We start from the raw sequence: 13,905 nt of genomic DNA, 5'->3' as shown, positions 1-13,905 counted from the left end.
GCGGGTGTCGGGCGATCTCCGCTCCATACGTAGAGCCTGAGAGATGCTCCATCGAATGGTGATTGAGGTAGCCATGGAATCGGCCAGTTTGCCTCCATTTCCGCGAAACGTTGTATCGCATCCCAATCGAACGGTGTGTCTCTTCGAAAGAATTGTTCGTAAGTGACTTGGTGTTCTCGGATGTCGTTTCGGTGAGGTGGACGGTGTCTTGTGGGACTCTGTCTGGGTGGACCGCGGATCTCTGGAGGTCTGGCTACTCCTTCGTCTCTTGACACGTGTGCCAATCGACGATTGTGCTCGCTTTGTGCCATCTGAACAACAGATAGGTTTATTATGGAATTGAGATCTCTGACGGGACTGTTCTCGGAACGATGGGTTCGTGTATGAGACTTACTAGCCGGATGGTTGAGTTTATGGTTTGGAAGGTTGCTCGTATAATTTTTGAGACTGATTTCAATTTGTTTGTTTTAGATTTCTTATATAATGTGTAGATTTGGGGCAGTGGGTTAGCGTGTCAAAGAGATACGATCGCTCTGCTTTCCGTTACACGTTTATATTTATGAGAGTGAATTTATGCATAACTTTCTGTGCCGCGGATTTCACGGCTGACGTTTTGCTATCAATCGGTATGGATTTGATACCAGAAAGCAATAAAAACGCCAACCTGTCGGCACTCTAGACCGTATTATATCTCGCTATGGTGCGATATTTGGTGATCTTATTCAAATTTCAGGGTACCAGCCCGAGATTTGACTTGCAATTATTGCTACCAACTCGTTGTCCTCACGCTCTTTGCGTATCAGGTTAATTACTCCTGATACAGACAACCTTCTACTTCTTCCATCTGTAACTGCCACTTAAAGACTTCTTGTCTTTCGTCCGAGTCACGTGCATTGATTGTGAGTACAATTTGTTGGGTCTTTTGAGAGTTGGTGGCTCTCTGAGATACCATAGTGTCCTGGATACTATTTGGCTTCGTCTGACGACAGTGCCATAGTTTAAAGAATCTATGTATCAATTTCCATACTTCAACTATAGACTAACTATAGCCTAACGTTTAGAATATAAATCAACTTGTTTTTGTCTCGGAGTCTCTGGAATTTGTCGTTCCTTCGCCATTTGTTGCGAATTCGCGACGTTTTTTCCATGTTTGAGGCTCTTTAACTGTGAAAATTCAAGAGGGTTTTTGTCTCGAAGTTTCTGGCAATTGTCGTTCCTTCGCCAATTGTTGCGAAGTCGTGACGGTGTTTTTATGCCATTTTTTGAAGCTTCTTGACGGTCTTGTCTTATAATCCTGCAGAAACGGTGTTTTCCGCGGATCTCGTTGTTTGAAAATCTTCCAGAAACTGTGGTTTCTGTCTGATTTTGATGTATTTTTTATGTAGATGACGTTGTTTTCTACATGGTTTTGTTTGAGACATTTGCCCAGGATCTGTCGATATGCCGTTGACATTATCGATTTTTTATTTGAGCGGTGTCTCTTTTGTTTTCGAGCATCAGAGTTATAGGTTCTCCTGCTTCTGATTATAATATTTGAGATTCTGGAGTTTCCGCAATGGATTCTCTCTTGTGAGTCTCTTTTTGATTTTATTTTAGAGATTCTGGAGTTTCCGCAATGGATTCTCTCTTGTGACTCTCTTTGATTTTATTTTAGAGATTCTGGAGTTTCCGCAATGGATTCTCTCTTGTGACTCTCTTTGATTTTATTTTGTTGCGAATCAATCGCTTTTATGATGGTTTTGAGCCGCGGGTTCGCAGCATTTCAGCTTGTATTTGCTGAATTATTGATTTTTATCGGGTTTGAGCTATTCGGTCTGAAAGTGACTCTTAATAGGCTCTTTATGTTTTTATTTATGTGGAGGGGATTTCGAAAGTGAACTCTCCTCTAAATTTGTGAGCGATGATGTATCATCTGCTCTTTTTCCGCGGATTGCGGTTAACTTGCACGTTTTTGTGACTTTGTGAACCATTTAGGAGGGTTTTTCATCCCCTTTGAACCATTTATGAGGGTTTTTCATCCCCTTTTTATCTCCTGAGGGCTTTTTTTAAGCTGCTCAGTTTGATGTGTGTTGGCTGGGGTTTGTTGTGGCTAATTCTGGTTGACATTCAAAATTGAACACGTAACTCATCCGCTTCCGACCATCATCTCATATCTCTCCACCGTTCCGAGAAGTATCTGAAATCAGGTATAACAGAGTGACTCGACTCTTGAAAATTGAGAAGGAGAGAATTGTAGACTGTTATAACATATTGATCTTTCATTAGGCGTAGCCGGTAATGAGTATCGGTAGGCGGGGTACAAAACAATAAGCTCCTAGTGGAGAAGTAACAAGGGGTTAACAACAACAAAATAACAAAAAAGATAACAAGAGAGAACAAAAATGGAGTTGATTGTTCTCTGAGTGACTGTGACAACCACACCCGCGGATCGACGCCTTCTAGTTGTAGAATGATCTGTGATGGGCGGATGTTGACGGCTGGCTTGGCTATAAGTCAATCATGTCATCTTATGAAAAAAGGTTGTGTAACTGATACCTTGTTTCTTCTGGGAGGTTGTGGAACGTCCGCGGATCTTTCGTCTTTGTAGCTACAAAAGGCGACATGATGATTCGCGGCTTTCGTGTCAACCACTTTGCCGATGCATCGTTTGCATTTGATGAGCTCGCTTGGACATCCGGTATGCTTGCCAAGTTCTGGGTTTGGGTTTGTATCCAAACAGCGGGTGCAGATGTTGAGCTGTAGTGCTCTTTGAATGCGATCTGATCCCACGTATGACTTGCATGCATCAGTCGGGTGGCTCTGTCTTTGGCACAGGACACATCCGCGCTGTAATGGCTTGATTGTATTCTTGTTTTTGAATGTTTGACGGAACTCACGTTGGTCTTTTGAGCTGTCGAGGCAGTACCTCTTTCTTCCTTGACCTGCGGGTCGATTTGTAGGATCTGTGGCTCCGCTTGGCGCAACATGGACCCTTCGAGCTGTTCAACCGCGGTTTCAACTTTTTGGATGGCTCTGCGGGTCTCTTGGTTGTCATGAGCGACGTCTTGGAAACCTTTGAGCCACGACTTTTGTAGATCGATCTTCTGGTCCTTGGTGGCCAGTGTGACGAGGCGTTGCAGTGCCGCGGTTGTCGAGTTGTTTGCTCGAATGAGGTCGTTGTTGGTGCGCAATATGGCTGCCATGTTGGCTGAGATCTGGTTTGAGTTTTTGATCCAATCCGGCGGGATGCTCTGTGGAGCACAGTTCGCCGCGATTGTCAGCTCCATGTTTTCGATGGATTGATGCATGCCGCGGATCTCTGGAAGAATAGGCATGTGTATTCTTTTTATATTGATTTACTGTTATTACCATCGATGAGCAATTCATCAACCGTGATCCGCGGTTCCAAGGTATAGTCTTCCGACTTGACGCTGTGAACATCATCGGGATCTTCTGCCTCATCCGCGGCTTCGTCGTTCATCTTTCCTCTCTTTGGAGGGATTTCCGACGGTTGGTGGATTGTCGATCTGCTGCGAGATCTTCTGGTGTTCTGCGGTACGAGTGGTCCACTCTGATTGAAATCCACTGGTGGAGGAGTGCGTGGACCTCTTGGTGCCGCGGTAACCGTCTCTTCGTTCTCCACGTCTAATTGAAGCACCTGTTCTTGGTGTGAGGTCATCTGTAATAATCTGATTACTAAATGTTTGTGACTAGCACAGTTTCAGATATAAGAATGACCGAAATACACGGATATTAGCTTATCAAAAAGCGGTTATTTGTGACCATTTCTCAATGGTAAGAACAAGTGATTTATAAGAGTGTTTAACAAGTAACGGGTGGTTACGTTTGGATGAACAATAGATGGGGGTTCAACAGTAATTATTTATTGAGTTTTCCGCGGAACGCGTACTATCTCTAGTGCCATCCGCGGGTCCCTTTTCCTTCCAGGTTCGTCGACTTTGGTGGCTCCATCAAATTGTTGACCAGAAGGTCGATTTTTAGCTCGAGGGCCTCCAGTTTGTCGGTGAGTTTGTTCAAGTCGACCTGGTTGTTTCGGGGGCGGCGGTTTCTGGCTGGAATATATAGCTTTTGTTTTCTTTGCCTTATATGCTATCTCTCCAACCTTTTCCTCCTTGCTCTTCTTTCTGATCCGCGGATCGTTCCAGAGCTACAGCCATGCGAGCCGTTGAGATGTCGATGTTCTGCAAGAACATTTCCACACGATCTCGGTTGAGCGTGATTTGCTGACTCGCTGTGGTGGTTTCAGCCGCGGCTAAAAGGAGAATGGTTAGATGGGTATCTCTTTGCTATTATATGTACCTTCTTTGTTGGCGAAGGGCCATCGAGTGGCTTGCGATCCGCGGGTCGAGAGACTTTTCTCTTCATCCTCCTCAGATGAGTCGGTGAAGGTTGGGAATCCCATTAATTCGAGGCGACGATTGCAGCCGCGGACTGAGCATTTTGCTTGTCTGAAGCCGCGGGTCGGTTCTTTGTCCCGGATCTGGAAATAGCAATATTCAATAACATTAGCGTTATTTCATTGAGAATTTTATCCCATATTGATTAGATTTAGCATTTTTATTGATTTTATCAGTCTATATGTACTCAGACAGTGTTGAAATTCGAGAATTTGTGACGTTTCCGCCAAAAAAGTGGGAAAGATGACCTATACTTAGGAGTACTGGCTTATATCTCACTATATTTTTTGGATTGTGTCTTAAATCGATGGATTTTATCGATTTTTGGCTCGAAAAACTGCTTTTTTTGAACATTTTTGGCTGAAAATCAAGGATTTTGGCTGGAAAGCTATCGATTTTTCGGCGACAGGCTCTTATTTAACGTTTTTAGCTCCTTTACATAGGATTTTTGACGAATTAGCACACTTTTGGTGTAGCCAGCCGAAATTCCGATAATTTTCAGACGAAATTAACGGATTTTTTAGAGTTTTTCTCGAATTTTCTCGAATTTTTTGTATAATTTTTTGATATTTTTGTGAATAAATACTCACTGGGCTCACAGCGACCGCTGGCTTGACGATTTGTGGGACTTCGTAGTTGTCTGAAGACATTATTTCCGATCGTGGCCGCGGGTCGTAGAGTTGAGGTTTTTCGTCGGACGAATTCATTGTTTTTTACTGAAAATACATTCAGAATTATTTTTATATTGGTATTTTTCAAGAAATCTCACGAAAATTTAACGACATGACGGAAATACACGAAAAAGATTTTAGGCCGAGCGCGAAATTACTTAATTCCGGTTGCGCGTAAGCTCATGTGTATCATGGTCCGCAGTGACACGCGCATTGCGTACAATGACTCGCGCACTGCGTACCGTAGTCCGATTTAACCAATAATTAGGTGTCGATTTACGGAGACTCAAGAATGAGTGGTTTGGAGCATTCCGATGTCGGAATTTGCTCTTTTTATGGAAATTTGATTTGAAAAATCGCTCTTCGCACAAGAAAATGTGACTTATTGAGACAATTTTGTAGATTTTGTAGATATTTTTAGGTTACCCGATGGGATTTTGTCACGGCCGCCAACCGATCGATTTATCGTTTTATCAGCTCTTTTACTCCACCGTTCTCGTGGTTTTCCATGGGGAAAACACGATTTATACGGATAGTATTACGAGTTTGAGACTGCGACGGCTAAATTTATATTGCGAATATCCTTCGTGACTTCTGTTGTACGGGTTTTCCGCTCCTTGACGATGAATTCTCCTTGTTTGACAGTATTGTAGTCGGATTTGAAGAGACTTCAGCCGCGGATCGAAGTGTACGGAAGCAGAGGAAGAGAATATCGCGAGTATAAGCGGAATTGACGAGAATTTTCGAAATTTTTTGAATTTTTAGAGGTTTTTGATGGATCAATGTATTCTGATGCCACGATCGCTGCTCACTAGCCTTGATTTTTCAGAAAGGGAAGCCGACTCGGTTCTTTTTACAGTTAGCGCCTCTCTCGTTTCGATTCTTGCTCATAGACGTAAAATAGTCTAATTTGAGCGATTTCCGGCTTACTTCTGAGAAGTTCTACGGACGAATCGATAAATCGGAGGACGTGTCACTGGCCAATCATTACAAGAATGAACGGTCGTTATGCACCATGTGGAGGCGGGCCTAAAGTGCGGTCGGAGACAGACCCGCTCCGGATAAAATCTTCCCTAACTGGTTTAAATGTGAGAATAACGGCTATAAATGTGAGGATGAGCAATGCGACAACAGAACACAAGTTTTAAGACAATGATCCATTTATTTACGAAAGATTTAGTTAAATTTAAGAGAGATAATTTTATATATTTAGAGAAGCGTCCTGCTGGAGGTGCCGCGGGTCGATTAGTAGACAAAATGAGCGGTCACAACCGCGGATCGCTTGAATTGGCCTAAAGGGCCCAAAAAGGTGGAGTTTTTAGGAATTTCCTAGCGTCAGTACGCGCTAAAGTGGCTAGAAATAGTCCTGGAAAATTATAAGGATCTATTTCGCCGGAAAACTCTCTCACTCTCACGCATTCTACCCAAAAAGTAGGTGAACGGTCCTCTCTCGTTAAACGAGATTGGTCTGAGATGCGCGGTCGACCGCTACGCGGACACGCGTCGCGGCCGCCGACAACGAGATAGTGTTGATGCGGAGGAGAGTAGATGAGCGATAGAGCGTGTTTACTGACAAAAGGGAATTAAGAGCGGTAATTTGAATTATAATTATTTGAATATTCCTGATAACAGGAGATTAAAAAGAGATAAATGAAGTGAATTAGTGAACAGATTGGAACAATATTGAAATAAGAGATTAGTAAGGCGATGATGAGCCTAGTTTTGCGGGGAAAACCATGTGGGGCTCATCATTCAGCCTTTCAGTTGTCGACAATTTTGTCTTTAGGGAAATAGTTGACAACAACTTCTTCACAATCCCATCTCCATTCTTCTCACATTCTACACCAAAAAAGACATCGCTGTCTATATTCTGCATATTTTGGACCAATGAGGTACTTCCATCAGCCGGAGAAGGAAGACAATCCTATTCAAAGGGGAATGGCGTGAATAAAAAGTGGGAATTAGTGCCCTTCCGTTTTTTTTTTCCTTTTCCATTACGAACCAATATTCTTTAAGAGCTGTTCTCGCTTTTTTCCCTTTAACTAGATTCATTTCTCCTTTTCCAAAGCGATTTAGTTGATATTTCCTTGCTTCTAGACCTTTTACCATTATGAAACTGATACTGTGATTCCATAGAACAAAAAAGTAACACAACGTCATCATAGATTTGTCATCAACATCATCGGAGTGTCGGCGTCGTGCGGAAAGTGTGTCGTGTTGTGTCCAAAGTGTCCAATACGGCAGAAAAAAGGGAATTTACTGTCCATTTCTTGCATTTGTGGCAGTTTTGTGATTCAAAGCTTAGCAGGAAGGAAGATTTGTCGTTCATAAAGCTATTTGCTGGAGGTTTCTAGGAGAAACGAGGAATTTTTTGAAACTTTTTTTTCTTGTTCGAGAATTACTTGGTTGTTATAAATTTTATCTTTATGTAGTGACAGTAGTAGTTTTACGCAAAGTGAATATTCACATGTTTAATAAATGCCATTTTTTCTGTGTTTATTTGAAATTTACACGCTTTTTCTTGTACTCCGAAAAACATCATTTCACACGTTTAGCAAAGCGATTCTATTCATCTCAACCAAAAACAAACTGTTTACCCAAGTTTTTTCTACTTTCAAAAAAAAATTCCATCAAACTCCCAACCTCCAAGAATCTTACTGGTAACAACAACCACTGCTCAATGATCCAAAAATCGTGTGACCTCTTATTTGAACGATCATTTTGTTCAAAACAAAGATCTTGAAAACCGGTTGATGTGTATTACGAAATTATAAATGACCTGATTTTATCTTGAATATCGTGTTTTAAAACGTCTTATTTTTTTCCAATTTCATTCGTTTTCATTCAATTCTCAATTTCAGTAAGATGCCCTGGTATTCACGATGCACAAATTCATTCTCGGTGAGTATTTGATTCGTGACCAAATTTGCGGAGAGTTGAAAAAAGTCACTAAAATTTAGGCTAAGTGATTGCCAAACAATATTTTTTTTAGTCCTATAAGAAATTAAACTTGTAAACCTTAAATTCTCGCTTGGTCTCTCGCAAACGCGCACAACGTCTCAAGAAATGCGCCTGCTTCTCTGCTGACGCATTGTTTACTCACTATGTCCATCGGAACAAACCCTCTCCCGCATCTCCGTCCACTCGGACACACTTTCTTCGCCCTCTCACACAAGGTTTTGTGCCCGCATCTTATCGGTTTTGTTTTGTGACGGCTAGTATAAAGTACTCCATACATCATTTTCGATTGCTTTCTCTACTGTTCTATGTGTAAAATTTGTTGATTTTTCAGGAAATGAACCTCAAACTTAAGATTGCAATCTTGGTGATAGCCATTATCCATGTCACCATTGCAATCGCGAGAAAATCAACAGATGGTGTGGCTCACCATCGACTGGTCCGTCTGCACACTATGCTAATAACCTCAACAGCGATGTTGGCCACCTCCTTTTACATATGGAAACGGGTCAACTTTGCCATAACGTGAGTAAATTCATTGAATAAAACAATGTCGGAATACAGTATAGAAAAAAGGTGTAAAATCTCTACTTACCACGAAGCTTCTTTTTTTTCAGAAAACACAGAACTCACAAATCCGAGAGTGAGATTTCTCTTGCGAATAACGTAGAGACTGAGAGTGATTTCGCAGCAACGTGAGTATTTTCATAATCCGTTGAAGCAATTGTGTGTGAAAGTGTGAATTAGTCAGTAGCGTTGCTTCTGGTAGTAGTATCCCTGCTTTAGTTGAAACAAATTTGACACCTGAGTTTCGAAAAATTAGTCTTAAGAGAAATTGTTTTTCAGTACCCTTCTCCCAGGTCCAAATCCAGTAGGAAACCGGCGATTACGACTTCTCTGCTTCCAAGACATTGCTCAAGCCCTAATGCTCCTCTTCCTGTTTTTGTCACACATCGCCCTGTTTTTCTATTATATTTTACTTGGTAAGTGTTCAAAAGATGAATTCTTCTCTTTCGACTCGTAGACTGTGAGAAAAAACTGATGAATACCCGGAAATGGTCTATCAAAGGTTGTCTGGTCTGGTCAACTGTTATGCAAATTTTTCTCATGTTTTGTCCGGAAAAATGTACCCTGTGTATAACAAAACAGAATTGTGAAGATCAATAAGCATACACACTAGAAGTCACAAAAGTTACGAAATCCGAAATAAAAACATGACAAATCGATGTATTATAGGTCCGGAACCCAACGTCATCGCCATCACCAGTCTCAGCTTCATTGCCTGCTACGCACACATTTTGATCTTCTTGATCATTGCTGATATCTTCTACTATGCTACAAAATTGATCCACCACAAAGTGTCGGCCAACTCTGTGCATACGTAAGTAATATTTTCTTGGATGAATATTTCATAGTTCCACTACATAAGGATTGTGACAAATGATAAAAAATACTACATTTCCAGATATCTTCATGAAAATCGTAGCTTCCACATCCTTCTCGCTGTGATTCTCGGATTTTTGTTTATGTTCGGTGGACTCTACACAACACATACGGATCCGGTTGTTAGAAAAGCTAGCATCCCGATGAAAGTAGGGAATTTTTTTCATTCGGATGTGAATTTTTCATCAAATTATGTTCAGAGATTTGCGTCAAACAGTGGAAATGTGTCAATTGCTCTTCTCTCGGATGTTCATATTGGTCCATCGGTTGGAAGAACGAGAATAGCAAGGATAGTTGAATTGACCAATGCATTGAACCCAGGTGAGTCAAAACAATAGCCTCCCTGTCACCATTATTCAATTCCAGATATAATTGCTATTGCCGGAGATCTTGCTGACGGACTTGTTCGCGACTTCCATGGAGCAGCGGAGCCACTTTGCAATTTGAAAGCACCGGGAGGTGTCTATTTCGCAACAGGTATTAGTTTCAAAGTTTATCGAAAGCAAACAATGACACCTCTCTACAGGAAATCACGAGTATATGCACGGAAACGTCACCGAATGGTTTTGGTTCCTCGAGAATTGTAATATCACCGTGAGTAATACAATCATTCAGATCAAAATAGTAATGACTCATTGGTTTCAGGTCCTCCACAACCAGAACAAGCATATCAAGGTTAATGGACAGAAGCTATGTGTCGCCGGTGCTGATGATCTCTTCGCTGTTCGCGCTCATGTACCTGGACATGGAATGGATTTGATGAAAGCTCTCTCCACCTGTGACTCCGATTCAACCAACATTCTACTTGCTCATCAACCCAATGCAGCCAAGATTGTACTCACTAACCCAAAACTGAGCGACAAAGTCAACCTCATTTTGTCCGGACATACTCATGGTGGTCAAATGTATCCATTTGTTCCAATCGTTCATATTGCTAACGCTTTTGTGAGGTGAGTAGAATTCATTTATTAATAAAAATGATACGGGGCTGTGCCAAAGCCGTGTCAGCAGAGCAGAATTAAAGTTCGGCTCAAAGTCCCGGATAATTGGCGCCAAAATATAAAATTCAAATTTTTTGAATTTTTATAGCGAAAAAAGCGAGAAATTTCAACGTTTTCGATAAAAAATTTAAAAATGCCAAAAATTTTTTAAAGGTGCGTTTTTGAATTCGGGCCTGACAACTTTGATAAATACCGGTCTCTAACCAAAACTTGTTTCAGAGGACAGTACTACGACAACAAAACGGACACATACGTCTACGTTAGTGCTGGTGTCAATTATTTTGGGCCACCAATCAAAATGTTTGGAGCCTGTGAGATCATTTTCATCAACATGACATAATCACACAATGTATATTCTAAAATATGCCAGTCGTCAAAAAAACATGCCCCGGGTTAACGATTCTTCTCATCCCCCATTTTTTTCATCAGTCGCTTTATTGTGTTTTGTTCTTTGTAAAATATATCCAGAGCTTGTTGACCATGATCAAGAACTATTTATGACTTATCGAATAATTTTGAAAATAAATAAATTTTTCATATAGAACCAGATGTTGTCTTATTCTTTTTTTGAACTCTGCTCCAGTGTGCTTAAATTTTATAGTTTGGTTTGGACTCAATTATTTGAAGAAAAAAAAGTTCAACAGCATGATATGTTCCTATTATAAATTTATATTGAGGGAGAGAATTTTCTCTTTTCATGTCTTTTGTTCAATTGTCAGACCTAAAAAGAGTTGAAAAATGTATTATCACTATCGGGTATATAAAGAAACTGAAAATTTCCTCCATTATGAGACATGAAACTTTTATTATTGTTGTTACTGTCGGCATTTATTTTTTACAGTATCGCTATTGAATTCGAACCGTTTGATGTAATAGAAGATTCCATAGTGAAGTAGGTTTCATTTGACTCTCAGACTACGGTCAAGGTGAGAATATATTTTTTAGATACAAAAATAACAGTGTTGATTCATGTGACAATTTCTATCGTCATGCTTGCTCTTTCAACAGTCCTGAAAACCTGTTTGGTGCAGCATTCCAAGATATGCTTGCGTATCTAGAGCATGTTCAGAAAAACGCTTACTGGAATAATTTAGATGTGATTGTAAGCAGTTCTCTTATGTGATTTTGATGCTGAATACTTTTTTCAGAAACTATTACCAATTATAAAAGAAAAGGAGATGCTGCTCAGCAGTAAGGAGGACATGATCAGGTTTTTTACTGGTGTTTTCTCAAAAGTGTGAGTATACATATATGGAATTTTTATATTGGTGTGTATTAATGGTTCCAGATGTGAGAAAAACGATGAACAGGCTGAGGACTTATACAAACTAATGGTTGAAGTAATGGGAAGCAATTATTCGCAAGATGATGAAAACACCAGAAACAAGGGAAAATCAACATGGGAGACTTGTGACTCTCGTACGGATTCGTTAAGAGAAGCACTAACTGAATCTTCAAGACACACTCCGGTAAGGTCTACTCCTACGTTTCCTTTTTTACCCATGAATTGAGGTTACAGATGGATTTACTATCCCAATTCGAGGCATGTGCAACTGAACATGTAAACCTCGCCAAGAGTATAAGCTCTCACTTGGATGTTGACGTTCGACAGGGAATTGAAGAAACAAAGAAATTGGTTGAGCAGGTTTTAGGAATTGCAGAGAATCTTATCAAGGTATGTGGTGTGCCAGGTAGTCATCACCATAAACCCATAAACAATGTTTTCAGAGCACTCCATGGGTCAAAAACCGGCACCTTGTTGCAAAATTTGAGAAGATTACTTCAGAATTAAGAATGCATGATAACTATGGAAAAGATTTTCAAAAAGTGACAAATATCTTAGTTGCAGTTGAGAAAACGTTCTTGGAGTGTAGGTTGTCGTACAGTTTTGTCGAGGAGTCGGATTTGTTGTGTTATATAATGACAGCTAGCGAACACCGTCTTTCCCATGGCGACGAAGTTTTTTCGTTAGATGATAATGCTTTTAATAATCATCCTACACTTGCTTTTGGTTTCCCAAATTATCATCATACTCAATATGGTAGAGAAATGGCTTCTAAAGTGAGTGGGGACCTGTAAAATAACATCTCATCTAATTTTATCAGCTCGGATACACTGGCTTTACTGTCGGTCACGAAATTGGTCATACATTTTTTGACAGTTATAATCAACCAGAACTCTTGCCATATTTTTCAAAACAAGTAGATGATTGTGTGCAGAATCAGTTTAATGCAACATGCACGGAGTATATGGAAGACTCGTGTGCTACTACAGATGATTTTTTGGATGAAAATGGTGCAGACATTTTTGGTTTACAATTGGCTTATGAGCTTATGAAAGAATATTATGGTTTTGATATTGGGGTTGTTTTGGAGCCGCTTAGATGTATTATCTAATTTGGTTTTTCAGAATTTCATAGAAAGACTTAACATGACTTACGACCAATTGTTCTTCTATTCCTACGCAACGGGATTTTGTAGTGTTAGTTGGAAAAGAAAAATTACCTGTTCAATCAATTCTCCAAATTCAGGGATCACTATCTTCTGTAGAACTTCAAGATGATGGGAAATATGAACCGCATTCTGCTAACAATATCAGAATTAATACAATTGCTCAACATCCAGCCTTCCAACAAGCGTTCAACTGTCCGGCCGACTCGAGAATGATGCAATCCGCTACTAAACAATGTCATATTTACGGAAATGAAGCACCGGAAACGAGAAGAAAGTTTTTAATTTAACTTTTCTTTGATATGAATTCTATCATTGCTACAAATAAATGTTCTACAAGAAAAACAGACAATAAACAATTTTGTAATAAGAAAAGGTACATTTTTCGTACAATTTGAGTAACGCTTTTTGCATTGTTAAGCGTTTCCAATTTTGTTTTCAAGGAATACAACTGTTTGTTCTCATCAGTATTTCTATTTTCGATAGAACTAATTTTGATGTAATTGGATAGAGAAGATCTCACCAAAACTATATAAACACGCCATGCCTACATGAGAATACCAAAAAATGAAAATCTTACTATTGCTATCATTTGTTTATCACAGCATTGCTATCGAACCTCCCCAACCATTCGATTTCATAGAAGATGGTATTTTGAAGTAAGTCCTTTTCTTGCAACACAGCATATCTTGATTTTTAGGTACACAAATCACAGTGTAGAGCCATGCGACAACTTTTACCGTCATGTATGCTCTTTTGATAGTCCCGATTCGCCTGTTAGTGATGCCATGAAACCCGTGTTTGACTTCACTCGACGAAATCAAAATGACTCTTGGTGGGATCAGTTGGATATTATTGTTTGTGGAAAAAATGTTTCTTATATAAATATGCATTCATTTTCTAGACAACTTTCCGCATGTTCGAAAAAAATGAATTCTCAACAATACTCAAAAATGCGACATCATTCATAGAAGTTGCTACTAAA

General features: G+C 40.0%; 1 protein-coding gene across 1 annotated transcript; it reads left to right on the top strand.

Annotated features, from left to right (window-relative positions):
- Nucleotides 1–7,933: 7,933 nt before the first annotated feature.
- On the top strand, nucleotides 7,934–13,210 carry GCK72_025313 (uncharacterized protein; the record flags this gene model as incomplete). The annotated part of the gene is made up of 19 exons (XM_003100175.2): nucleotides 7,934–7,969; nucleotides 8,361–8,551; nucleotides 8,644–8,721; nucleotides 8,873–9,009; nucleotides 9,263–9,407; nucleotides 9,492–9,618; nucleotides 9,670–9,790; nucleotides 9,836–9,946; nucleotides 9,996–10,063; nucleotides 10,115–10,419; nucleotides 10,690–10,781; nucleotides 11,502–11,572; nucleotides 11,619–11,707; nucleotides 11,759–11,939; nucleotides 11,990–12,145; nucleotides 12,199–12,531; nucleotides 12,576–12,833; nucleotides 12,880–12,951; nucleotides 13,001–13,210. The coding sequence occupies 19 exons, from the start codon at nucleotides 7,934–7,936 to the stop codon at nucleotides 13,208–13,210; spliced, it is 2,781 nt and encodes a 926-aa protein (XP_003100223.2).
- Between the last annotated feature and the right edge of the window lie 695 nt (nucleotides 13,211–13,905).

The sequence above is a fragment of the Caenorhabditis remanei genome, chromosome X (genome assembly GCF_010183535.1).
Source record: "Caenorhabditis remanei strain PX506 chromosome X, whole genome shotgun sequence".
NCBI classification, from domain to species: domain Eukaryota; kingdom Metazoa; phylum Nematoda; class Chromadorea; order Rhabditida; family Rhabditidae; genus Caenorhabditis; species Caenorhabditis remanei.
This window is presented reverse-complemented; position numbering and strand designations above follow the sequence as displayed.